This window comes from Trachurus japonicus, chromosome 17 (assembly GCF_045865225.1).
Source record: "Trachurus japonicus isolate A0001 chromosome 17, Traja_1.0".
NCBI lineage: Eukaryota > Metazoa > Chordata > Actinopteri > Carangiformes > Carangidae > Trachurus > Trachurus japonicus.
This window is the reverse complement of record NC_140923.1, coordinates 2281171-2308696: the sequence shown is the minus strand read 5'-3', so window position 1 is coordinate 2308696 and position 27526 is coordinate 2281171. Positions and strand designations below refer to the sequence as shown.

At 46.3% G+C, this 27526-nt stretch overlaps 1 protein-coding gene across 1 annotated transcript in view; it reads right to left on the bottom strand.

Moving 5' to 3' along the window:
• LOC146969721 (NACHT, LRR and PYD domains-containing protein 3-like) overlaps positions 1-26311 on the bottom strand; it is a 264684-nt gene extending 238373 nt beyond the window's left edge. Inside the window, exons 1-6 of the mRNA XM_085804885.1 lie at positions 26239-26311; positions 25739-25925; positions 24580-25014; positions 23836-24029; positions 23330-23593; positions 21541-23113 (exon numbers count right to left, since the gene is read on the bottom strand). Of these exons, the coding sequence (XP_085661011.1) occupies positions 21541-23113; positions 23330-23593; positions 23836-24029; positions 24580-24995 (2447 nt within the window). The 5' untranslated portion in view covers positions 24996-25014; positions 25739-25925; positions 26239-26311. The remainder of the gene's footprint in view (positions 1-21540; positions 23114-23329; positions 23594-23835; positions 24030-24579; positions 25015-25738; positions 25926-26238) is intronic.
• Between the last annotated feature and the right edge of the window lie 1215 nt (positions 26312-27526).

Sequence of the window (27526 nt, the reverse complement as noted above, 5' to 3'; positions counted from 1 at the left end):
AAACTGCAGACATGGGCACAGATACGGACACAGACACAGAGAGGAAGGACAGAGAAGACAGAAAGTTCAGTCACAGAGCTCACTCACAGAGCAAACCGCAGGCACATGCACAGATAGGGACACAGACGCAGAGAGAAAGGACAGAGAACAGACAAAGCTCGCAGGCACAGAGCTCACTCACAAAGCAAACTGCAGACATGGGCACAGATACGGACACAGACACAGAGAGGAAGGACAGAGAAGACAGAAAGTTCAGTCACAGAGCTCACTCACAGAGCAAACCGCAGGCACATGCACAGATAGGGACACAGACGCAGAGAGAAAGGACAGAGAACAGACAAAGCTCGCAGGCACAGAGCTCACTCACAAAGCAAACTGCAGACATGGGCACAGATACGGACACAGACACAGAGAAGAAGGACAGAGAAGAGAGAAAGCTCACAGGCACACACAAGCTGCAGACACAGACTCAGAGAGGAAGGACAGAGAAGAGGGAAAGTTCACAGTTACAGAGGTCGCCTCACTCACTGAGCAAACCGCGAACACAGGCACAGATACGGACACAGACCCAGAGAGGAAGGACAGAGAAGAGGGAAAGTTCACAGATACAGAGGTCGCCTCACTCACAAAGCAAACTGCAGACACGGGCACAGATACGGACACAGACCCAGAGAGGAAGGACAGCGAAGACAGAAAGTTTACAGTTACAAAGGTTGCCTCACTCACTGAGCAAACCGCAAACACAGGCACAGATAGGGCCACAGACTTAGCGAGGAAGGACAGAGAGGAGGGAAAGTTCACAGTTACAGAACTCACTCACAGACAAACTGCAGACTCAGACTTAGAGAGGAAGGACAGGAAAGACGGAAAGTTCACAGTTACAGAGGTTGCCTCACTCACTGAGCAAACCGCGAACACAGGCACAGCTATGGACACAGACCCAGAGAGGAAGGACAGAGAAGACAGAAAGTTCAGACACAGAGCTCACACAGACTCAGAGAGGAAGGACAGAGAAGAGGGAAAGTTCACAGTCAAAGTTCAGGCACAGAGCTCACTCACAGAGAAGACAGAAAGTTCAGACACAGAGCTCACACAGACTCAGAGAGGAAGGACAGAGAAGACAGAAAGTTCACAGTTACAGAGGTCACCTCACTCACTGAGCAAACCGCAAACACAGGCACAAATAGAGCCACAGACTCAGTGAGGAAGGACAGACAGGAGGGAAAGCTCACAGTTACAGAACTCACTCACAAAGCAAACTGCAGACTCAGACTCAGCAAGGAAGGACAGAGAGGAGAGAATGCTCAGTCACAGAGCAAACTGCAGGCACAGATACAGCCACAGCGAGGAAGGATATAGAAGAGAGAAAGTTCACAGTTACAAAGCTCACTCACAAAGCAAACTGCAGACTCAGACTCAGCAAGGAAGGACAGAGAGGAGAGAATGCTCAGTCACAGAGCAAACTGCAGGCACAGATACAGCCACAGCGAGGAAGGATATAGAAGAGAGAAAGTTCACAGTTACAAAGCTCACTCACAAAGCAAACTGCAGACAGAGTCACAGATACAGACACAGATACAGACACAGATACAGACACAGATACAGAGAGGAAGGACAGAGAAGACAGAAAGTTCACAGTTACAGAGGTCACCTCACTCACTGAGCAAACTGCAGACAGAGGCACAGATATGGACACAGATACAGATAGGAAGGACAGACAAAGCTCACAGGCACAGAGCTCACTCACAGAGCAAACTGCGGACACAGGCACAGATCCAGACTCAGCGATGAAGAACAGAGAAGAGGGAATGCTCAGTCACAGAGCAAACAGCAGGCCCACGCACAGATACAGGCACAGCGAGGAAGGATATAGAAGAGAGAAAGTTCACAGTTACAAACCTCACTCACAAAGCAATCTGCAGACAGAGGCTCAGATACAGACACAGATACAGAGAGGAAGGACAGAGAAGACAGAAAGTTCACAGTTACAGAGGTTGCCTCACTCACTGAGCAAACCGCAAACACAGGCACAGATACGGACACAGACCCAGCGAAGAAGGACAGAGAAGACAGAAAGTTGAGTCACAGAGCTCACTCACAGAGCAAACTGCAGACTCAGACTCAGCAAGGAAGGACAGAGAAGTGAGAAAGTTGAAAGTTACAAAGCTCACTCACAAAGCAAACTGCAGACAGAGGCTCAGATACAGACACAGATACAGAGAGGAAGGACAGAGAACAGACAAAGCTCGCAGGCACAGAGCTCACTCACTGAGCAAACCGCGAACACAGGCACAGATACGGACACAGTCCCAGAGAGGAAGGACAGAGAGGAGGGAAAGCTCACTGTTACAGAACTCACTCACTCACAGAGCAAACTGCAGACTCAGACTCAGCAAGGAAGGACAGAGAAGAGAGAATGCTCAGTCACAGAGCAAACAGCAGGCCCACGCACAGATACAGGCACAGCGAGGAAGGATATAGAAGAGAGAAAGTTCACAGTTACAAACCTCACTCACAAAGCAATCTGCAGACAGAGGCTCAGATACAGACACAGATACAGAGAGGAAGGACAGAGAAGACAGAAAGTTCACAGTTACAGAGGTTGCCTCACTCACTGAGCAAACCGCAAACACAGGCACAGATACGGACACAGACCCAGCGAGGAAGGACAGAGAAGACAGAAAGTTGAGTCACAGAGCTCACTCACAGAGCAAACTGCAGACTCAGACTCAGCAAGGAAGGACAGAGAAGTGAGAAAGTTGAAAGTTACAAAGCTCACTCACAAAGCAAACTGCAGACAGAGGCTCAGATACAGACACAGATACAGAGAGGAAGGACAGAGAACAGACAAAGCTCGCAGGCACAGAGCTCACTCACTGAGCAAACCGCGAACACAGGCACAGATACGGACACAGACCCAGAGAGGAAGGACAGAGAGGAGGGAAAGCTCACTGTTACAGAACTCACTCACTCACAGAGCAAACTGCAGACTCAGACTCAGCAAGGAAGGACAGAGAAGAGAGAATGCTCAGTCACAGAGCAAACAGCAGGCCCACGCACAGATACAGGCACAGCGAGGAAGGATATAGAAGAGAGAAAGTTCACAGTTACAAACCTCACTCACAAAGCAATCTGCAGACAGAGGCTCATATACAGACACAGATACAGAGAGGAAGGACAGAGAAGACAGAAAGTTCACAGTTACAGAGGTTGCCTCACTCACTGAGCAAACCGCAAACACAGGCACAGCTACAGACACAGACCCAGCAAGGAAGGACAGAGAAGACAGAAAGTTGAGTCACAGAGCTCACTCACAGAGCAAACTGCTGCACACGCACAGATAGGGACACAGACTCAGAGAGGAAGGTCAGAGAACAGACAAAGCTCGCAGGCACAGAGCTCACTCACAGAGCAAACTGCAGACTCAGACTCAGCGAGGAAGGACAGAGAAGAGAGAAAGTTGAAAGTTACAAAGCTCACTCACAAAGCAAACTGCAGACAGAGGCTCAGATACAGACACAGATACAGAGAGGAAGGACAGAGAAGACAGAAAGTTCACAGTTACAGAGGTCTCCTCACCCACTGAGCAAACCACAAACACAGGCACAGATACAGACACAGACTCAGCGAGGAAGGACAGAGAGGAGGGAAAGCTCACTGTTACAGAGGTCTCCTCACTCACTGAGCAAACCGCAAACACAGGCACAGATACAGCCACAGACTCAGCGAGGAAGGACAGAGAGTAGGGAAAGCTCACGGTTACAGAGGTCTCCTCACTCACTGAGCAAACAGCAAACACAGGCACAGATAGAGCCACAGACTCAGCGAGGAAGGACAGAGAGTAGGGAAAGCTCACAGTTACAGAACTCACTCACAGAGCAAACTGCAGACTCAGACTCAGCAAGGAAGGACAGAGAAGAGAGAATGCTCAGTCAAAGAGCAAACAGCAGGCCCAGGCACAGATACAGGCACAGCGAGGAAGGATATGGATGAGAGAAAGTTCACAGTTACAAAGCTCACTCACAAAGCAAACTGCAGACAGAGGCACAGATACAGACACAGATACAGAGAGGAAGGACAGAGAAGAGGGAAAGTTCACAGTTACAGAGGTCGCCTCACTCACTGAGCAAACTGCAGACATGGGCACAGATACGGACACAGACACAGAGAGGAAGGACAGCGTAGACAGAAAGTTCAGTCACAGAGCTCACTCACTGAGCAAACCGCAGGCACATGCACAGATAGGGACACAGACGCAGAGAGAAAGGACAGAGAACAGACAAAGCTCGCAGGCACAGAGCTCACTCACAAAGCAAACTGCAGACATGGGCACAGATACGGACACAGACACAGAGAGGAAGGACAGAGAAGACAGAAAGTTCAGTCACAGAGCTCACTCACAGAGCAAACCGCAGGCACATGCACAGATAGGGACACAGACGCAGAGAGAAAGGACAGAGAACAGACAAAGCTCGCAGGCACAGAGCTCACTCACAAAGCAAACTGCAGACATGGGCACAGATACGGACACAGACACAGAGAAGAAGGACAGAGAAGAGAGAAAGCTCACAGGCACACACAAGCTGCAGACACAGACTCAGAGAGGAAGGACAGAGAAGAGGGAAAGTTCACAGTTACAGAGGTCGCCTCACTCACTGAGCAAACCGCGAACACAGGCACAGATACGGACACAGACCCAGAGAGGAAGGACAGAGAAGAGGGAAAGTTCACAGATACAGAGGTCGCCTCACTCACAAAGCAAACTGCAGACACGGGCACAGATACGGACACAGACCCAGAGAGGAAGGACAGCGAAGACAGAAAGTTTACAGTTACAAAGGTTGCCTCACTCACTGAGCAAACCGCAAACACAGGCACAGATAGGGCCACAGACTTAGCGAGGAAGGACAGAGAGGAGGGAAAGTTCACAGTTACAGAACTCACTCACAGACAAACTGCAGACTCAGACTTAGAGAGGAAGGACAGGAAAGACGGAAAGTTCACAGTTACAGAGGTTGCCTCACTCACTGAGCAAACCGCGAACACAGGCACAGCTATGGACACAGACCCAGAGAGGAAGGACAGAGAAGACAGAAAGTTCAGACACAGAGCTCACACAGACTCAGAGAGGAAGGACAGAGAAGAGGGAAAGTTCACAGTCAAAGTTCAGGCACAGAGCTCACTCACAGAGAAGACAGAAAGTTCAGACACAGAGCTCACACAGACTCAGAGAGGAAGGACAGAGAAGACAGAAAGTTCACAGTTACAGAGGTCACCTCACTCACTGAGCAAACCGCAAACACAGGCACAAATAGAGCCACAGACTCAGTGAGGAAGGACAGACAGGAGGGAAAGCTCACAGTTACAGAACTCACTCACAAAGCAAACTGCAGACTCAGACTCAGCAAGGAAGGACAGAGAGGAGAGAATGCTCAGTCACAGAGCAAACTGCAGGCACAGATACAGCCACAGCGAGGAAGGATATAGAAGAGAGAAAGTTCACAGTTACAAAGCTCACTCACAAAGCAAACTGCAGACTCAGACTCAGCAAGGAAGGACAGAGAGGAGAGAATGCTCAGTCACAGAGCAAACTGCAGGCACAGATACAGCCACAGCGAGGAAGGATATAGAAGAGAGAAAGTTCACAGTTACAAAGCTCACTCACAAAGCAAACTGCAGACAGAGTCACAGATACAGACACAGATACAGACACAGATACAGACACAGATACAGAGAGGAAGGACAGAGAAGACAGAAAGTTCACAGTTACAGAGGTCACCTCACTCACTGAGCAAACTGCAGACAGAGGCACAGATATGGACACAGATACAGATAGGAAGGACAGACAAAGCTCACAGGCACAGAGCTCACTCACAGAGCAAACTGCGGACACAGGCACAGATCCAGACTCAGCGATGAAGAACAGAGAAGAGGGAATGCTCAGTCACAGAGCAAACAGCAGGCCCACGCACAGATACAGGCACAGCGAGGAAGGATATAGAAGAGAGAAAGTTCACAGTTACAAACCTCACTCACAAAGCAATCTGCAGACAGAGGCTCAGATACAGACACAGATACAGAGAGGAAGGACAGAGAAGACAGAAAGTTCACAGTTACAGAGGTTGCCTCACTCACTGAGCAAACCGCAAACACAGGCACAGATACGGACACAGACCCAGCGAAGAAGGACAGAGAAGACAGAAAGTTGAGTCACAGAGCTCACTCACAGAGCAAACTGCAGACTCAGACTCAGCAAGGAAGGACAGAGAAGTGAGAAAGTTGAAAGTTACAAAGCTCACTCACAAAGCAAACTGCAGACAGAGGCTCAGATACAGACACAGATACAGAGAGGAAGGACAGAGAACAGACAAAGCTCGCAGGCACAGAGCTCACTCACTGAGCAAACCGCGAACACAGGCACAGATACGGACACAGTCCCAGAGAGGAAGGACAGAGAGGAGGGAAAGCTCACTGTTACAGAACTCACTCACTCACAGAGCAAACTGCAGACTCAGACTCAGCAAGGAAGGACAGAGAAGAGAGAATGCTCAGTCACAGAGCAAACAGCAGGCCCACGCACAGATACAGGCACAGCGAGGAAGGATATAGAAGAGAGAAAGTTCACAGTTACAAACCTCACTCACAAAGCAATCTGCAGACAGAGGCTCAGATACAGACACAGATACAGAGAGGAAGGACAGAGAAGACAGAAAGTTCACAGTTACAGAGGTTGCCTCACTCACTGAGCAAACCGCAAACACAGGCACAGATACGGACACAGACCCAGCGAGGAAGGACAGAGAAGACAGAAAGTTGAGTCACAGAGCTCACTCACAGAGCAAACTGCAGACTCAGACTCAGCAAGGAAGGACAGAGAAGTGAGAAAGTTGAAAGTTACAAAGCTCACTCACAAAGCAAACTGCAGACAGAGGCTCAGATACAGACACAGATACAGAGAGGAAGGACAGAGAACAGACAAAGCTCGCAGGCACAGAGCTCACTCACTGAGCAAACCGCGAACACAGGCACAGATACGGACACAGACCCAGAGAGGAAGGACAGAGAGGAGGGAAAGCTCACTGTTACAGAACTCACTCACTCACAGAGCAAACTGCAGACTCAGACTCAGCAAGGAAGGACAGAGAAGAGAGAATGCTCAGTCACAGAGCAAACAGCAGGCCCACGCACAGATACAGGCACAGCGAGGAAGGATATAGAAGAGAGAAAGTTCACAGTTACAAACCTCACTCACAAAGCAATCTGCAGACAGAGGCTCATATACAGACACAGATACAGAGAGGAAGGACAGAGAAGACAGAAAGTTCACAGTTACAGAGGTTGCCTCACTCACTGAGCAAACCGCAAACACAGGCACAGCTACAGACACAGACCCAGCAAGGAAGGACAGAGAAGACAGAAAGTTGAGTCACAGAGCTCACTCACAGAGCAAACTGCTGCACACGCACAGATAGGGACACAGACTCAGAGAGGAAGGTCAGAGAACAGACAAAGCTCGCAGGCACAGAGCTCACTCACAGAGCAAACTGCAGACTCAGACTCAGCGAGGAAGGACAGAGAAGAGAGAAAGTTGAAAGTTACAAAGCTCACTCACAAAGCAAACTGCAGACAGAGGCTCAGATACAGACACAGATACAGAGAGGAAGGACAGAGAAGACAGAAAGTTCACAGTTACAGAGGTCTCCTCACCCACTGAGCAAACCACAAACACAGGCACAGATACAGACACAGACTCAGCGAGGAAGGACAGAGAGGAGGGAAAGCTCACTGTTACAGAGGTCTCCTCACTCACTGAGCAAACCGCAAACACAGGCACAGATACAGCCACAGACTCAGCGAGGAAGGACAGAGAGTAGGGAAAGCTCACGGTTACAGAGGTCTCCTCACTCACTGAGCAAACAGCAAACACAGGCACAGATAGAGCCACAGACTCAGCGAGGAAGGACAGAGAGTAGGGAAAGCTCACAGTTACAGAACTCACTCACAGAGCAAACTGCAGACTCAGACTCAGCAAGGAAGGACAGAGAAGAGAGAATGCTCAGTCAAAGAGCAAACAGCAGGCCCAGGCACAGATACAGGCACAGCGAGGAAGGATATGGATGAGAGAAAGTTCACAGTTACAAAGCTCACTCACAAAGCAAACTGCAGACAGAGGCACAGATACAGACACAGATACAGAGAGGAAGGACAGAGAAGAGGGAAAGTTCACAGTTACAGAGGTCGCCTCACTCACTGAGCAAACTGCAGACATGGGCACAGATACGGACACAGACACAGAGAGGAAGGACAGCGTAGACAGAAAGTTCAGTCACAGAGCTCACTCACTGAGCAAACCGCAGGCACATGCACAGATAGGGACACAGACGCAGAGAGAAAGGACAGAGAACAGACAAAGCTCGCAGGCACAGAGCTCACTCACAAAGCAAACTGCAGACATGGGCACAGATACGGACACAGACACAGAGAGGAAGGACAGAGAAGACAGAAAGTTCAGTCACAGAGCTCACTCACAGAGCAAACCGCAGGCACATGCACAGATAGGGACACAGACGCAGAGAGAAAGGACAGAGAACAGACAAAGCTCGCAGGCACAGAGCTCACTCACAAAGCAAACTGCAGACATGGGCACAGATACGGACACAGACACAGAGAAGAAGGACAGAGAAGAGAGAAAGCTCACAGGCACACACAAGCTGCAGACACAGACTCAGAGAGGAAGGACAGAGAAGAGGGAAAGTTCACAGTTACAGAGGTCGCCTCACTCACTGAGCAAACCGCGAACACAGGCACAGATACGGACACAGACCCAGAGAGGAAGGACAGAGAAGAGGGAAAGTTCACAGATACAGAGGTCGCCTCACTCACAAAGCAAACTGCAGACACGGGCACAGATACGGACACAGACCCAGAGAGGAAGGACAGCGAAGACAGAAAGTTTACAGTTACAAAGGTTGCCTCACTCACTGAGCAAACCGCAAACACAGGCACAGATAGGGCCACAGACTTAGCGAGGAAGGACAGAGAGGAGGGAAAGTTCACAGTTACAGAACTCACTCACAGACAAACTGCAGACTCAGACTTAGAGAGGAAGGACAGGAAAGACGGAAAGTTCACAGTTACAGAGGTTGCCTCACTCACTGAGCAAACCGCGAACACAGGCACAGCTATGGACACAGACCCAGAGAGGAAGGACAGAGAAGACAGAAAGTTCAGACACAGAGCTCACACAGACTCAGAGAGGAAGGACAGAGAAGAGGGAAAGTTCACAGTCAAAGTTCAGGCACAGAGCTCACTCACAGAGAAGACAGAAAGTTCAGACACAGAACTCACACAGACTCAGAGAGGAAGGACAGAGAAGACAGAAAGTTCACAGTTACAGAGGTCACCTCACTCACTGAGCAAACCGCAAACACAGGCACAAATAGAGCCACAGACTCAGTGAGGAAGGACAGACAGGAGGGAAAGCTCACAGTTACAGAACTCACTCACAAAGCAAACTGCAGACTCAGACTCAGCAAGGAAGGACAGAGAGGAGAGAATGCTCAGTCACAGAGCAAACTGCAGGCACAGATACAGCCACAGCGAGGAAGGATATAGAAGAGAGAAAGTTCACAGTTACAAAGCTCACTCACAAAGCAAACTGCAGACTCAGACTCAGCAAGGAAGGACAGAGAGGAGAGAATGCTCAGTCACAGAGCAAACTGCAGGCACAGATACAGCCACAGCGAGGAAGGATATAGAAGAGAGAAAGTTCACAGTTACAAAGCTCACTCACAAAGCAAACTGCAGACAGAGTCACAGATACAGACACAGATACAGACACAGATACAGACACAGATACAGAGAGGAAGGACAGAGAAGACAGAAAGTTCACAGTTACAGAGGTCACCTCACTCACTGAGCAAACTGCAGACAGAGGCACAGATATGGACACAGATACAGATAGGAAGGACAGACAAAGCTCACAGGCACAGAGCTCACTCACAGAGCAAACTGCGGACACAGGCACAGATCCAGACTCAGCGATGAAGAACAGAGAAGCGGGAAAGTTCACAGTTACACAGTTCACTCACAAAGCAAACTGCAGACAGAGGCACAGATACGGACACAGACACAGAGAGGAAGGGCAGAGAATAGAGAAAGCTCACAGTTACAGAGCTCACTCACAGAGCAAACAGCAGACACTGGCACAGACTCACAGAGGAAGGACAAAGAAGAGAGAAACAATCCACTGAGATCTGATTCACAGAAATCTGAGCACCACAATATCAACTGCCCCAAGAGCCACTGCAAAAATGTTCACTGCTGAGACAGTGTTGGCAGTGACGGCATCTGCTGATTGAGGAAGCACTCTGTGTTTGTGTGGGTGTGCAGAAACATACACTGAAATTACAAGACAAAACAAACAAAACAGAAACAAATGTCTGTAGCTAGCTACAACTCTGTCAGTTGACTGCACAACAGACCAAAAAACTGCCGGGAGGGGGATGAGTATTGGAGTTTTGGAGTGCACAAACAAATTACAGAAGAACTGCTTTCAAACCACTCAACTGAGGTCTGATTCACAGAAATCTGATGTAAATCTCAGCATGTGAAAATAAAGGTCTGTTGTAGGAAAAGGACAAGTGGAGACATCAAGTCATCTCCATGTCGTGAGTTTGTTCTTCTCCTCCTCCACTAAACCAGTTGAGTCCAATCAGCACAGCAGTTTAGTCAGGAAGGTGAGCTAATGAGTGATTGCACCTGGTTCAGTGACAGAGCAGAACATATTCATGGCACAGAGAAGACTTGTCGACTCCATAATTCCCACCTCTAATGTCTCAAAACAAAAAAGCTGAGGAACAGTTTACTGATGTCTAGGGAGAAGAAGAATGTGGACTGTGATGATGATGATGATGATGATGATGATGTTGGATTTCTCACATTGTGCTTGAAACTTCTAAGTGCTGTACAAATAAAATTGGCTTTCTATATCCTATTGCCTTGTCTTGCCTTGCTAATGGGAACAAAGTTGTACTACTACAAGTCCTAGTCCAAATACAGCAAAACATTACAACAAAAACAACACCACCACAATACTGCGCTGTAGCCATGAGTCAAGAATTAGGCGCTCTAGGCCGTCTAAAACAGATGCTTTCAAATGCATGCCTTGATGATGATGATGATGATGATGATGGTGGTGATGAACAAGTGGAGGATGTGTTTGAGGAAGAAGATTGTGATGAATGTAATCCAGAGCACAATATGTCATGGTCTGAAGGAGAGGAAAGTGGAGGATTGGAAGAAGACGTAAGAGTAGGAATAGAAGAACACAGTGAAGAAGAAGAAGACAGTGGTGAAGAAGAAGAAGAAGAAGAAGAAGAAGAAGAAGAAGAACACAGTGAAGAAGAAGAACACAGTGAAGAAGAACACAGTGAAAAAGAAGAAGACAGCGAAGAAGAAGGAGAAGAAAGTGAAGAAGAAGAAAGTGAAGAAGAAGAAAGTGAACTCGTGGAAAGAGAAGAGCGCGGGGAAGAAGAAGAAGAAGAAGAAGTGGACAGAGAAGAAGAAGGTTTTTTCTCAAAAAATGGCAAAATTAAATGGTCCTCCATAGCATACAATGAACGGCAGCAGGGTAGAAATGACGGGAGGGTGGAAAGTAACATTACACCGCCGTCGTCGCCGTCACCACCACCACCACCACTGCCAACAACTGGCCCACCGGGACCGACAGAATATTCACTCGCCCTCGCCCACGACATTGTCTCCACATTTCTCATGTTCACCACTCCGTTGATAGAAATTATAATTTTGAAGATGACAAATTTGGAGGGGCGTCGGAAATACGGAGACGACGGCTGGAAACCCATGGATGCCACCGATCTTCGCGCCTACATAGGGCTGCTGCTCTTAGCGGGCGTTTACAGGTCCCGAGGTGAGGCTACGGCTAGTCTATGGGACGCAGAGAGCGGACGGGCCATCTTTCGTGCCACGATGCCGCTGAAAGTCTTTCACGTCTACTCCAGACTGCTGAGATTTGACGACCGCGAGTCGAGACCCGCGAGAAGTGCCACTGACAAACTGGCGGCCATAAGAGAGGTCTGGGACGAGTGGGTGGGTCGGTTGCCGTACTTCTACAACCCAGGGCCTGAGGTAACGGTGGACGAACAACTGGTTCCGTTCAAAGGCCGCTGTCCCTTTCGGCAGTATATGCCCAGCAAGCCTGCAAAATATGGGATCAAGTCATGGGTGGCGTGTGATGCAAAATCCAGTTACGCTTGGAAGATGCAAGTGTATACGGGGAAGGCCAGCACCAGCAGCGCCAGCACCAGCACCGCCGCCGCCGCCGCCGCCTCCGCGGACACCACCGTCACCACCGGCGTAGGAGAACGAGGAAGAGGAAGAGGAAGAGGAAGAGGAAGAGGAAGAGGAAGAGGAAGAGAAGGTCCAGGTCCAGGTCCAGAAAAGAACCAGGGGATGCGGGTTGTGCTCGATGTCACGGAGGGACTGAGGGATCGCAATGTCACATGTGACAATTTCTTCACCTCTTATGAACTCGGACAGCAGTTGCTGAAAAGAAAGATGACCATGGTCGGCACCATTCGAAAAAACAAGCCCGAGCTTCCGCTTGAACTGCTCCAGGCGAAGGGAAGAGCTGTGTTCTCGTCGAAATTTGCCTTCACGCCAACCACCGCTGTGGTTTCTTATGTGCCCAAGAAAAACAAAAACGTGATACTGGTCAGCACGAAGCACACGGAGGAGGCCGGAGTGAGCGATCGCCGTGACAGAAAGCCGGTCATCATACTAGACTACAACTGCAACAAAGGAGGTGTCGATAACCTCGACAAGGTGATTGGAACGTACAGCTGTAGAAGGATGACCGCTCGCTGGCCCTTGGTCATTTTCCACAACATAATCGACATTTCCGCCTACAACGCCTTCGTGATATGGAGAGAAATGAACCCTGACTGGATGTCTCAGAAGCGGAACAAGAGGAGGGTGTTTCTCGAGCAGCTGGGAAAGGCGCTGGTGAGTCCATTGATAGAAAGGAGGGAGCGTCTCCCCCGTACAACAGCATCAGCAGCAATCGTACGAGGGATTCGGATGGGGGCTAGATCTAGATTTTGCGATGGACGTGAGGATGCAGCAGCAGCAGCAGCAGCAGCAGCAGCAGCAGCAGCAGCAGGAGCAGCAGGAGCAGCAGGAGCAGCAGGAGCAGCAGGAGCAGGAGCAGATAACCTCACCGGGGGAGCGAGTAAGAGGAAGAGGTGTCAGTTTTGCCCGCGGAAAAAGGACAACAAAACCTACACTTTGTGCTGCGGGTGTAAAAAATATATCTGCAAAAGCTGTTCGCTTCCATACTGCGGTGAGTGTGCTGCTGGGAATTTGGAACTTGATTGATTGATTGATTGATTGATTGATTGTTTGTTGATTGGTGACCAGAGTGATTGATTGGTGACCACTCTATCTATCTATCTATCTATCTATCTATCTATCTATCTATCTATCTATCTATCTATCTATCTATCTATCTATCTATCTATCTATCTATCTATCTATCTATCTAAACATAACTTGTCATTGATCATGTTTCTGTGTAAGCTGTACAATAAAAATATGAGATAAAAAAAGATAAAGGTATGGGATATTTCTTATAATAATAATAATTATTTTTTGATTGATTGGTGACCAGATTGATTGATTGATGACCACTCTATCTATCTATCTATCTATCTATCTATCTATCTATCTATCTATCTATCTATCTATCTATCTATCTATCTATCTATCTATCTATCTATCTATCTATCTATCTATCAATCAAATATATCTGCAAAAGCTGTTCGCTTCCATACTGCGGTGAGTGTGCTGCTGGGAATTTGGAACTAAATTGATTGATTGATTGATTGGTGACCAGAGTGATTGATTGGTGACCACGTTATCTATCTATCTATCTATCTATCTATCTATCTATCTATCTATCTATCTATCTATCTATCTATCTATCTATCTATCTATCTATCTATCTATCTATCTACACATAACTTGTCATTGGTCATGTTTCTGTGTAAGCTGTACAATATACATATGAGATAAAAAAGATAAAGGTATGGGATATTTTTTTATAATAGTAATAATTATAATAATAATTTTTTTTATAATAATAATCCCCCCCCCCCCCCCGACCCCACGCACGTGTATATCGGGATGAGCCCCTGCGTACGTTCCTGCATGCTTGTCTGTGTGTGTGTGTGTGTGTGTGTGTGTGTGTGTGTGTGTGTGTGGCAATCGTAATATCAAGACAGCGGGATCAATCATTGGGGACAATGTGACCCTAGGAGACAAGGGATGTCTGTTTAATGTGAGGACAACACAAGGGATAAGTACAGTAAGTGCCCTACTGTAAGTGAGCACTGTTACCCCTCCTTAGTCTGCACCTACACAGTAGCTGTCATGCACCTACACACTACTTGTCTTAGAGTTACCCAGTAAGTAGAGGGTAACGGGCTGTATTATAAAGTAATGGCTGTTACTCCCTCCTTAGTCTGCACCTATACAGTAGCTGTCATGCACCTACACACTACTTGTCTTAGAGTTACCAAGTAAGTAGAGGGTAACGGGCTGTATTATAAAGTAATGGCTGTTACTCCCTCCTTAGTCTGCACCTATACAGTAGCTGTCATGCACCTACACACTACTTGTCTTAGAGTTACCCAGTAAGTAGAGGGTAACGGGCTGTATTATAAAGTAATGGCTGTTACTCCCTCCTTAGTCTGCACCTACACAGTAGCTGTCATGCACCTACACACTACTTGTCTTAGAGTTACCCAGTAAGTAGAGGGTAACGGGCTGTATTATAAAGTAATGGCTGTTACTCCCTCCTTACGCTGCACCTATACAGTAGCTGTCATGCACCTACACACTACTTGTCTTAGAGTTACCCAGTAAGTAGAGGGTAACGGGCTGTATTATAAAGTAATGGCTGTTACTCCCTCCTTAGTCTGCACCTATACAGTAGCTGTCATGCACCTACACTGTACTTGTCTTAGAGTTACCCAGTAAGTAGAGGGTAACGGGCTGTATTATAAAGTATTCTTTGTTATTCCCTCCTTAGAGTGCAAATACACTGTAATTGTCCTGCAACTACAATGTAGTTGTCCCGGAGTTACCCAGTACCTACAAAGTAGCGGGCTGTATTATAAAGTATTCTTTGTTATTCCCTCCTTAGTGTGCAAATACACTGTAATTGTCCTGCAACTACACTGTAGTTGTCCTGGAGTTACCCAGTACCTTCTACTGCAGCTGTAACTACTGTCTAAGTAGAACCAGTAAGTTAGAACACAGTTTGTTTCACGAGATAACATCATCTGAAAGTACAGTAATACAAAGACAAAACTAACTGAAGTGTCCCTGACATCATAAAATAACAGATTTCTACTGGCTTTTGTTATTTACATTAAAGTTCAGTTTTGTTCCTTCTGTTATAAAACTGTTTCATTTAGTTTTGATCCATCTGTCTGGTCCTTCTAGGTCTAAAATAGTCAGTCAAGTCAGTTTCATTTGACAAAATGTACTTTCTAAGTTAGAAGAGTCAAGTTGAAAAGATTGTTGTGATACTACTATCACACCGGAGTGTGACACTCAGTAATGGAGAATGGATGGGCTCCTCCATAAAAGGTGATCTTGATCTTGATCCAGCTCCTTGGGTCAAGGCAGAGATCAGGGTCATGGGTGGCGTGCCATCTCCCTCGTCAGGTACCATTTTCATGGCATCTCAAAAACCTCACCTGTGTAGAAACATAATTATATATTGTATCATCAACTTCATCACATAAATGCATCACTGTAAAACAAAGTGAGAAAATTAGTAACTTTGAACGGTACAGTTTTTCTCATCATGGAATACTTAATCCCGGTTTTACCTTTCACATCATAAATCATTAGCCTTTTAAACCATAACTTGTGATTTTTAAGCATATTAATCAATTACAAATTATACATATTTTTTTCTTTAACTATTGAGTAAATATTTTAACCATTTAAAAATCTTCAATTTTACAAAATCAATGCTATGACCATACTGTTTCACAACTGTAGGCTGCACCAGTACATTATTGTTACTCTTGACTGTATTCATCATACCAGTCATTACCAACAGTAACGTTAGCTAATGGAGCTAATGTGGACAGTACTAACACAAATACAGTTCCCGGTTAGCTGGTGCAGGGGAAAACACACACTATTATCTTTAGCACAAGCTAACATTGCTAGCTGCGTTAGCATAGCTACTTAACTCACCAAGAGGTTGATAACGCGGTCAAACTGCCGTCGCACAGGTCCTCGGTTCATCCCTCACGTCTCCCGGGGTGTTTGCTCTGTGTTTAAATCAACATATCACATCGTAGACATTGCATAATTTCCCTCATTTCTCCACTTCGTCTCCTCCTGTCGTCCCTGGCTGTGTCAACAAGCTCCGTCCTCGCTGTGAGGTGGGACTTTCTACCTTCTCAACAGGCAACCAATGGCAAGTGAGCAGCTTCTGGTCTGACCAATGACAGATGGTCAAAGGTGAGTGACTGTGATTGACAACTTATTTCATCCTATTTGACTACCACAGTCTCTCAGATTTGACCATCTGTCATTGGTCAGACCAGAAGCTGCTCACTTGCCATTGGTTGCCTGTTGAGAAGGTAGAAAGTCCCACCTCACAGCGAGGACGGAGCTTGTTGACACGGCCGCAGGGACGACAGGAGGAGACGAAGTGGAGAAATGAGGGAAATTATGCAATGTCTACGATGTGATATGTTGATTTAAACACAGAGCAAACACCCCGGGAGACGAGAGGGATGAACCCAGGACCTGTGCGACGGCAGTTTGACCGCGTTATCAACCTCTTGGTGAGTTAAGTAGCTATGCTAACGCAGCTAGCAATGTTAGCTTGTGCTAAAGATAATAGTGTGTGTTTTCCCCTGCACCACGCTAACCGGGAACTGTATTTGTGTTAGTACTGTCCACATTAGCTCCATTAGCTAACGTTACTGTTGGTAATGACTGGTATGATGAATACAGTCAAGAGTAACAATAATGTACTGGTGCAGCCTACAGTTGTGAAACAGTATGGTCATAGCATTGATTTTGTAAAATTGAAGATTTTTAAATGGTTAAAATATTTACTCAATAGTTAAAGAAAAAAATATGTATAATTTGTAATTGATTAATATGCTTAAAAATCACAAGTTATGGTTTAAAAGGCTAATGATTTATGATGTGAAAGGTAAAACCGGGATTAAGTATTCCATGATGAGAAAAACTGTACCGTTCAAAGTTACTAATTTTCTCACTTTATTTTACAGTGATGCATTTATGTGATGAAGTTGATGATACAATATATAATTATGTTTCTACACAGGTGAGGTTTTTGAGATGCCATGAAAATGGTACCTGACGAGGGAGATGGCACGCCACCCATGACCCTGATCTCTGCCTTGACCCAAGGAGCTGGATCAAGATCAAGATCACCTTTTATGGAGGAGCCCATCCATTCTCCATTACTGAGTGTCACACTCCGGTGTGATAGTAGTATCACAACAATCTTTTCAACTTGACTCTTCTAACTTAGAAAGTACATTTTGTCAAATGAAACTGACTTGACTGACTATTTTAGACCTAGAAGGACCAGACAGATGGATCAAAACTAAATGAAACAGTTTATAACAGAAGGAACAAAACTGAACTTTAATGTAAATAACAAAAGCCAGTAGAAATCTGTTATTTTATGATGTCAGGGACACTTCAGTTAGTTTTGTCTTTGTATTACTGTACTTTCAGATGATGTTATCTCGTGAAACAAACTGTGTTCTAACTTACTGGTTCTACTTAGACAGTAGTTTACAGCTGCAGTAGAAGGTACTGGGTAACTCCAGGACAACTACAGTGTAGTTGCAGGACAATTACAGTGTATTTGCACACTAAGGAGGGAATAACAAAGAATACTTTATAATACAGCCCGCTACTTTGTAGGTACTGGGTAACTCCGGGACAACTACATTGTAGTTGCAGGACAATTACAGTGTATTTGCACTCTAAGGAGGGAATAACAAAGAATACTTTATAATACAGCCCGTTACCCTCTACTTACTGGGTAACTCTAAGACAAGTACAGTGTAGGTGCATGACAGCTACTGTATAGGTGCAGACTAAGGAGGGAGTAACAGCCATTACTTTATAATACAGCCCGTTACCCTCTACTTACTGGGTAACTCTAAGACAAGTAGTGTGTAGGTGCATGACAGCTACTGTATAGGTGCAGCGTAAGGAGGGAGTAACAGCCATTACTTTATAATACAGCCCGTTACCCTCTACTTACTGGGTAACTCTAAGACAAGTAGTGTGTAGGTGCATGACAGCTACTGTGTAGGTGCAGACTAAGGAGGGGTAACAGTGCTCACTTACAGTAGGGTACTTACTGTACTTAAAGTTTATGAATGATCATGGATGTGGATGTGTCATGTGTTTTCTGGTTAATAAATAATAAAAACATTTTCTAACTCTCCGAATGACTCATTATTGTGGATGTATTACTGTATAGTTTGTGTTTTGCCCTTGGATGACAGAACTAGACTTTCATAGATGTGCATTTTAGAGAGGTAAGTTTGCTACCAGCCAGCCTGTTACTGTATTGGAAAATGTCCACACTCTATACCTATTTCTCACCTATTCCAAACCATACAATTAAATAATGAATAATAAATCTCTGAAATAGAGGTGAAATGTCGCTGCTGACACTTTTGGAAAACATGGATTGCAACTGTGCTCATATTGTACAGTAGACTATTTAATTTCTAATGTACCTGGCAGGAGTTACACTGTAAGTCCGGGGAAAGTAGGACGTAATTGTACGGGAGTTACGCTCTAAGACACAGCCTAGTTATACTGTAAAATGCGGGGTAATTAGTGGCGGAGTGAGCGAGAGTTACTGTGTAATTTGGTGTAAAGTAGGACAGGAGTTACGTGCCAAGACGCAGCCTAGTTAAACTGTAAAACAGCGAGAGTTACCCTGTACTTCTGTGGAAGTTGGTGTGAAGCAGGATGTAAGTTACGCGCTAAGACGCAGCCTAGTTACACTGTAAATGCACGGGGGAAACAGGGGGGAAAGTGAGCTGCAGTTACTCAGTACTTGTGTGAAATAAGCGGCAAGAGAGCGGTAGGTACGCTGTAAGTCGCGGGCCGTATTATGTAGTGCTACCGTATATTTAAATTCAAAGACTATTTTAATGGCTTTCTTTAAACTTTAAACACAGTTTCTCTCCTGTGAAGAACAAATTTGGCACAAAAAACGCCACTTGCTTATATCCTCCAACAGAAATAATAACAAAATCCAGGCCTACATGTGTTCAAGTGCAGGTTGAATATCAAAACCATCAAGACCACTCCAGACCACCTATGCGCATGTTTTTACTTTTTTCCTACCAAGCTGTGCTGCGGACGTGCACGAAAAAACAACCACATCACTGAATTTCCCTCTGAAAATTAAATTGAATAGCTATAGATCTACTGGTTCATTGTTATTTATTGGTCTGTGGGTGGTGATTTGTCTACATCTCCATGGCAACGCTGCTCTTCTGTCCAATTCACACATGAAACACATAAAAATCTGCTAAAGCCAGGCGGTTAGTGAGAACTTCAGGGGTCTCATTTATAACCGTTGCGTACGCACAAAACGGGCCTGAAAGTGGCGTACGTGACTTTTCACGCCAAGGTTGTGATCTATAAAAAACAAACTTGACGGGAGAATGTGCGCAGCTCTAAGCAAACTCTGAGCCATGCGTACGCTGGTTTGGAGGAAAAGGGGAATTGTGAATTTGTGAACTGAAGTCAGACTCAAGAAATGATTGAGAAGAACGATTATGTTTTTATTATCGGCCGTCGTACATTTAATTAGTTACACTTTTAGTAACGAGCCCACGCACAGTTTTATAAATGAGACCATATAAAACTGTGAGTGGGCTCGTTACTAAAAGTGTACGTACGCCCAAAAGCCAAGTTTTGCGTGCGCCAGTAAATATTAAGATATATATATATATATATATATAAAACCCTGCGTACGCACACTTGCAAGCAAACTTCCCTTTATAAATCACAGAGTTCCTACAAGTGTGCGCAGCTGAATCCGCTTCACGTTCCGCCCTGTACACGCCCTGTTTTAACCCTAGATGGTCAATGCAAACCACCACATGAATGTGATCTGCATGTCAATGAGCCTGACGTGCTGTTGTTCTGTCGGTGTTGTGAATTAGCTGCAGGTGTGAAAGTGGCGACGTGACGTGTTGCTGCAGCTGTTAACGGCGTCAGCGGCTCAGAGCCACGCGGTGTTGTTTTGGTGCGCTGCCTCTCACATGCTGGACCCGGTTCGGCACATAGTTACAACAATGACAACAGTTTTAATCTGAAACGAGTTATTAACCATTTCATCATGGTCTCACTCTCCCTCCTTTCTCCTCCAGCGGTGCCGTGGTGCTGAATTACGCACGGGGCTCACCGCTGTATTATTTACAGTAATTAGACTGATCGATAAAACTTTGAATAATTAGTAGAATCAGTTACATTCTGAGGAATGATCAAACATGACACTTCTCTTGATAACAAGAAAACAGAATGTAACAATTGTGCGAACGATTACTGGATTTTTTTCCCCAGGGTTTGAGATTTAATTGACTCTCGATCATGTTCACACAGTATCATAGGAACATTATTTACACCATGTATTTATCCCATGCAGCCGCGCCGTCCTCTCCTCCTCCTGCGCTCTGGGAGTGAACAATATGACGGAGAGATGGTGGTGATTAAATATACAGTAGGAGGAGAAGGAATTTTGATTTTGAATTTTAAGTTAGATTCTAAGAAGATGTTTCTGAAACATCAGTCCGATGCAAAATAAGGGCGCTGTTGAATTAAATCACCGTGGCAACATGGATCTAACGCATACGGGTTGAAATTAAATGTGTGACGGCCGATAATAAAAACATAATCGTTCTTCTCACTCATCACTTCCTGAGTCTGACTTCAGTTCACCACCACACCGTCTGTGTCTCCAATTCCCCTTTTCCTCCAAACCAGCGTACGCATGGCTCAGAGTTTGCTTAGAGCTGTGCACATTCTCCCGTCAAGTTTGATTTTTATAGATCACAACCTTGGCGTGGAAAGTCACGTACGCCACTTTCAGACCCGTTTTGTGCGTACGCAACGGTTATAAATGAGACCCCAGGTCTTTTCTAAATTGTCAACGACTGTGAAAATCGTGTAGTGTGTCCCCACTCTAAAGGGTTAAATCTATGGTTCATGAACACCTGGAAACACTGAGGTGGAAGATCTGAATAAAACCGAAAGGTCAATTGAAAAAAAAAATCATAATAACTTTGTGATTATTTAGTAATATCACAGCAAGCTGAAAAATCCCCATGTTGGAGCTCACAGCTTTTACTACACCTCCAGAAAAAAACACAACTGAGACTCAATAATTATATTGATCATGTCTGGACTCACCCAGCCTTCCTGCAGTTCCTCACAGCTGGGATCAGTCTCCGTCGTCCCTCTGCTGATGTCTTGTACTTCTTCAGGTCCAGCTCGTCCAGAACCTGCTCTGACATCTGCAGCATGTAGGCCAGAGCTGAACACTGGATCTCAGAGAGTTCCTTCTCTGATCTTTTCTCTGACTCCAGGAACTGTTGGATCTCCTGATGAACTGACTGGTCCTTCATCTCCGTCAGACAGTGGAAGATGTTGATGCTTCTGTCAGGAGAGATTTTAACACTCTTCATCTTCTTCAGGTTGTTGATGGTTCTCTGGATGGTTTCTGGACTGTTGTCTGTCTGACCCAGCAGACCTCCTAACAGCCTCTGGTTGGACTCCAGAGAGAGGCCATGAAGGAAGCGAACAAACAGGTCCAGGTGACCGTTTTTATTTTTGAGGGATTTCTGCATGGCTCCCTGCAGGAAGACATCCAGGGTTGAAGCATTACCTTGTTTTCCCAGGAACTTCTTGAGGACCTGTGTGTTCCTGTTGGTGAAACAATGGAACATGTAGACTGCAGCCAGAAACTCCTGAACACTCAGATGAACAAAGCAGTAGACTGTTTTCTGGAAGATCACACTCTCTCTTTTGAAGATCTCAGTACAGAGTCCTGAGTTCACCAAGGCCTCTGTGACATCCAGACCACACTGCTCCAGGTCTTCTTGGTAGAACATGATGTTTCCTTCCTCCAGCTGTTCAAACGCCAGCCTCCCCAGCTTCAGAAGAACTTCCCTGTCGGCCTCCGTCAGCTCCTGTGGACTCGTCTCATGTCCTTCACCGTACTTGTTCTTCTTCCTCTTTGTCTGGACCAGCAGGAAGTGTGAGAACAGGTCCGTCGTGGTCTTGGGCAGCTCTCCTCTCTGGTCTGTGGTCAACATGTGCTCCAGAACTGTAGCACTGATCCAGCAGAAGACTGGGACTTGACACATGATGTGGAGGGTCCTGGACGTCTGGATGTGTGAGATGATTCTTCTGGACAGATCTTCATCACTGGACCTCCTCCTGAAGTACTCCTCCATCTGGGCGTCAGTGAAGCCTCGGACCTCTGTTACCCTGTCGACACATGTAGGAGGGATCTGATTGGCTGCTGCAGGTCTGGAGGTGATCCAGACCAGAGCCGAGGGAAGCAGATTCCCCTGGATGAGGTTTGTCAGCAGCACGTTGACTGATGACGTCTGTGTGACATCAGACACAACCTCCCTGTTGTTGAAGTCCAGTGACAGTCGGCTTTCATCCAGGCCGTCAAAGATGAAGAGAAGTTTACAGACAGCCAGCTGCTCTGCTGTGACCTTCTGTAATGTTGGATGGAAAACATGGAGCAGCCTGAGAAGACTCAACCGCTGATCTCTGATCAGGTTCAGCTCCCTGAACGAAAGAGGAACCAGCAGACTGACATCTTGGTTCTCCAAGCCCTCGGCCCAGTCCAGAGTAAACTTCTGCACCGAGAAGGTTTTTCCAACACCAGCGACGCCGTTGGTCAGAACCACTCTGATGGGTCTCTGTTGGACAGGTGAGACTGTAGAGACGTCCTCTCTCTGTTGGACAGGTGAGACCGTAGAGACGTCCTCTCTCTGTTGGACAGGTGAGACCTTAGAGACGTCCTCTCTCTGTTGGACGGGTGAGACCGTAGAGACGTCCTCTCTCTGTTGGACAGGTGAGACCGTAGAGACGTCCTCTCTCTGTTGGACAGGTGAGACCGTAGAGACGTCCTCTCTCTGTTGGACAGGTGAGACCGTAGAGATGTCCTCTGTCTCTTGGACAGGTAAGTCTTTAAAGATGTCGTTGCACCTGATTGGAGTGTCATGGAGGGTCTTCTTCTTGGACGTTGTCTCCAGCTGTCTCACCTCATGTTGGGTATTAACCTCTTCACTCTGTCCCTCTGTGATGTAGAGCTCAGTGTAGATGCTGTTGAGGAGGGTTCCACTTCCTGTTCCACTTCCTGTTGCCTCAGTTCCTTCAGTCACTCGTTCACATCTGCTCCTCAGACTGATCTTATGTTGATCTAAAACCTCCTGCAGACCACCATCTGCTGAGAGAGAAGAGACAGAGTCAGACTGAAGACAGAGAGTCTGACAATCTGATCAGATTATTTTCATCAGCTACAGAAAAACTACAGACAACAAAGAGAAGGTTTGAATCATCATCTGAAATGTCAGTGCTGTGTGATGGAACAATGACTCTGGAGAAAACAACAAATGACCACATCAGCAGACAGATGTTCAGTCTCACTTTGTCCACAGCTGCTCTGATTGGCTGTCTGCAGCTCACCTCTGGTTCTGGGTCTTTTTCCACACTGGGGACAGGAGGGGGGTCCTGAAGAACCAGACTGGTCCCAGTCTGAGGTGAAGCACTGTCTGCAGAACCAGTGTCCACAGCTGGTGGAGACTGGATCCTTCAGGACGTCCTGACAGAGACCACAGCTGGACAGCTGCTGGTCCACAGAGACACCACTCCTCTTCCTCCTGTCAACACATTTCTGGATCAACAACATGTCACAGTCTCAGCTCCACTGGCTGCTGTTGCTGCAGCAACGTCCACTGACTGAGGCTGAAGACACAGGAACATGAGGACGCTGTGCTTCATCTGACAGAAGTGTTGGAGAGGAGAAGACTGTCCACGGTCTGGAAGACACTGACTCTCCTGCAGACCCTCTCCACAACGTACTGATCAGCCACAGCAGCTCCTTCAGCAATAGACTGATATACCCACACCGCACTACAGAGACACTCAGGAAATCCTCCCTGCCTGTTGCTACCAGCTGTCTGTTTTACTTTATTCTGGTGTGTGTGTGTGTGTGTGTGTGTGTGTGTGTGTGTGTGTGTGTGTGTGTGTGTGTGTGTGTGTGTGTGTGTGTGTGTGTGTGTGTGTGTGTGTGTGTGTTTCTATCTCTGAGGTTTGTTTTGAACTTTCAGAGTCTGATGGATCTGGTTCCTGGTTTCTCTCTGTTTCCTTCACATGAGTCTAAAGACTGAATCATCTTCAGCTCAGTTTACAGTAGAAACTGTCTCTTACCGTGACTCTGGAGGTCCAGGTCCAGGTCCAGGTCCAGGTCTGAAGTGAAGAGGTTCATCTTTGGACCAGTTACTATTCACAGACTCACAGATGGATCCAAGTCCAGGTCCAGGTCCAGGTCCAGGTGCAGGTCTGAAGTGAAGAGGTTCATTTATGGACCGGTCACTCTTCATGGAGAGACAGATGGATCCAGGTTCAGGTCCAGGTCCAGGTCCAGGTCCAGGTCCAGGTCCAGGTCTGAAGTGAAGAGGTTCATCTTTGGACCAGTTACTATTCACAGACTCACAGATGGATCCAGGTCCAGGTCCAGGATTGTAGTCTGGAGGATCTCCTTTGGACCGGTCACTCTTCAGAAAGGGACAGATGGATCCTGGAGACTCTGGTCCGTCCTCCTCTTCCTCCACATTAACACTCATCTTCAGGACTTCAGTCGGTCTGAGAGGGAAACCAGAAACACACACAGAGTCTGATCACCTGTCACACCCAGATACACTGAGGACAAACTATCATCACTATACACTGCACTTGGTGTGTGTAGCGAGATTAAGTATCTGGGGCATATTATTGCTAATGACTTGTCCAATGATAAAGATATGTACAGGCAGCGTCGTAAGCTCTATGCACAAGCAAACATGCTGTGTCCTAAGTTTAGCATGTGCTCTGTATCTGTAATGATCTCACTTTTTAAAGCGTATTGCACACCCTTGTACACGGCCCACCTGTGGTGTCGCTATAAACAAGGTAGGTAGTAGGTATAAGAAAGCTCACAGTGGCTTATAATGACAGCATGAGGCTACTGTTGAGAGTGCCAAGAAGCTCCAGTGTAAGCCATATGTTTGTCAGTGTCGGGGTACCCACCTGCTCTGCTGTTCTGTGCAATCTGATGCACAGATTTATGTGTAGGGCATCTGAATCAGAAAATGACCTTATTGCTGTTTTTTTATGCAGGTCTGTCAGATTTTGGTCCAGACTGTGGAATCATTTTAGAACATGTTTGTTTGTAGGCCTACACTGAATAGTGGGGAAGGCTCTGTACTTTGTATTTTTCTTTTTTACTCGTATTCTGTCTCTTTTTATTGTGCTTTTATTGTAATATGGACCCCCTTGGGTCTGAAATAAAGAAGTAATTGAATAATAATAATGTTGTGTTAACACTCACTTGTCTCAAACACTCCTCCTTCTGCTCCGTTCATTCTGAAATAGTTTCTGAACTGTTTAACTTTCTTCTTCTCCCTCTGCTTATTGTTCAGTTTAGTAGTGGCAGAGAGAGGAAGTCTCTTTATACAGCAGGATGGCGCCACCTGCTGGGGAACTCCTGGTATTACACCTGTATGGACAGATGAAACCTGACACACACACACACACACACACACACACACACACACACACACACACACACACACACACACACACACACACACACAGTATCAAGACAATACGTTCAATCTCATGACAACTATAATGACCTTTGACCTCTAAAGTTTTCTCAGGCCATCGTTTAGTTCAAGTCGATGTTTGTTCTGAGTTAGAAGAAGTTGTGTCGAGGTGAAACTGAGACAATGTGCTGACGTCTGTAGGACTACGTCTGACTCTTCTTCCCTCCTCCAACAACAACAACAATGATAATGATAACAACAATAATGTTGTGTTAAAACTCACCTGTCTGAAACTTCAGTTTCTCTGCTTCTGCTCCGTTCACTCTAAAATGGCGTTTAAGCTTTTTTACTTTCACTTCCTTCTCTGTGTTTACAGGAAATCACATGACTCAGTGAGGGTGTTTTACAGTTTGAAGTTCATTGTGATAAAGAGACAGGAGGTCACATGGTGCAGTACAACGACCTGTCAGTACCTGTATGGACAGATGAAACCTGATAAACAGTGAGATCAGATCTAGGAGTGGTAGATTTAAAGACACAGCAGCAGCAGCAGCAGCAGCAGCATTAATAATAATAATAATAATAATAAACTTTATTTATATAGCACCTTTCAAAACAAATGTTACAAGGTACTGTACAACAAGGTAACAACAATTAAAATGACAGCCAGAACAAGTAAATAAAATCAAATAAAATCAGGAAAGGCTTTCCGATAAAAATGAGTTTTGAGGAGTGATTTAAAATACAACACTGAAGAAGCTGACCTAATGTCCTCCGGTAGATCATTCCAGAGCCTTGGGGCCCGAACTGAGAATGCTTTTTCCCCCTTTGTCATCAGTCGGGCCCCAGGGACAGCTAAAAAACCTTTATCTGAGGATCTCAGAGTGCGAGCAGAAGTGTACACAGATAAAAGGTCAGTGATGTATGCAGGACTAAAACCATTGAGTGCTTTAAAAGTGATTAATAAGATCTTAAAATCAATCCTAAAACGTACTGGAAGCCAGTGCAGGGAAGCTAAAACAGGCGTAATGTGCTCACGTTTCTTAGTTCTGGTTAAAAGCCTGGCAGCAGAATTCTGCACCGACTGGAGTCTGTTATTAACAGCAGCAGCATTAACAGCAGCAGCAGCAGCAGCAGCAGCAGCAGCAGCAGCAGCATTAACAGCAGCAGCAGCAGCAGCAGCAGCATTAACAGCAGCAGCAGCAGCAGCAGCATTAACAGCAGCAGCAGCAGCAGCATTAACAGCAGCAGCAGCAGCAGCATTAACAGCAGCAGCAGCAGCAGCAGCATTAACAGCAGCAGCAGCAGCAGCAGCAGCAGCAGCAGCATTAACAGCAGCAGCAGCAGCAGCAGCAGCATTAACAGCAGCAGCAGCAGCAGCAGCAGCAGCAGCAGCATTAACAGCAGCAGCAGCAGCAGCAGCAGCATTAACAGCAGCAGCAGCAGCAGCAGCAGCAGCAGCAGCAGCAGCAGCATTAACAGCAGCAGCAGCAGCAGCAGCATTAACAGCAGCAGCAGCAGCAGCAGCATTAACAGCAGCAGCAGCAGCAGCATTAACAGCAGCAGCAGCA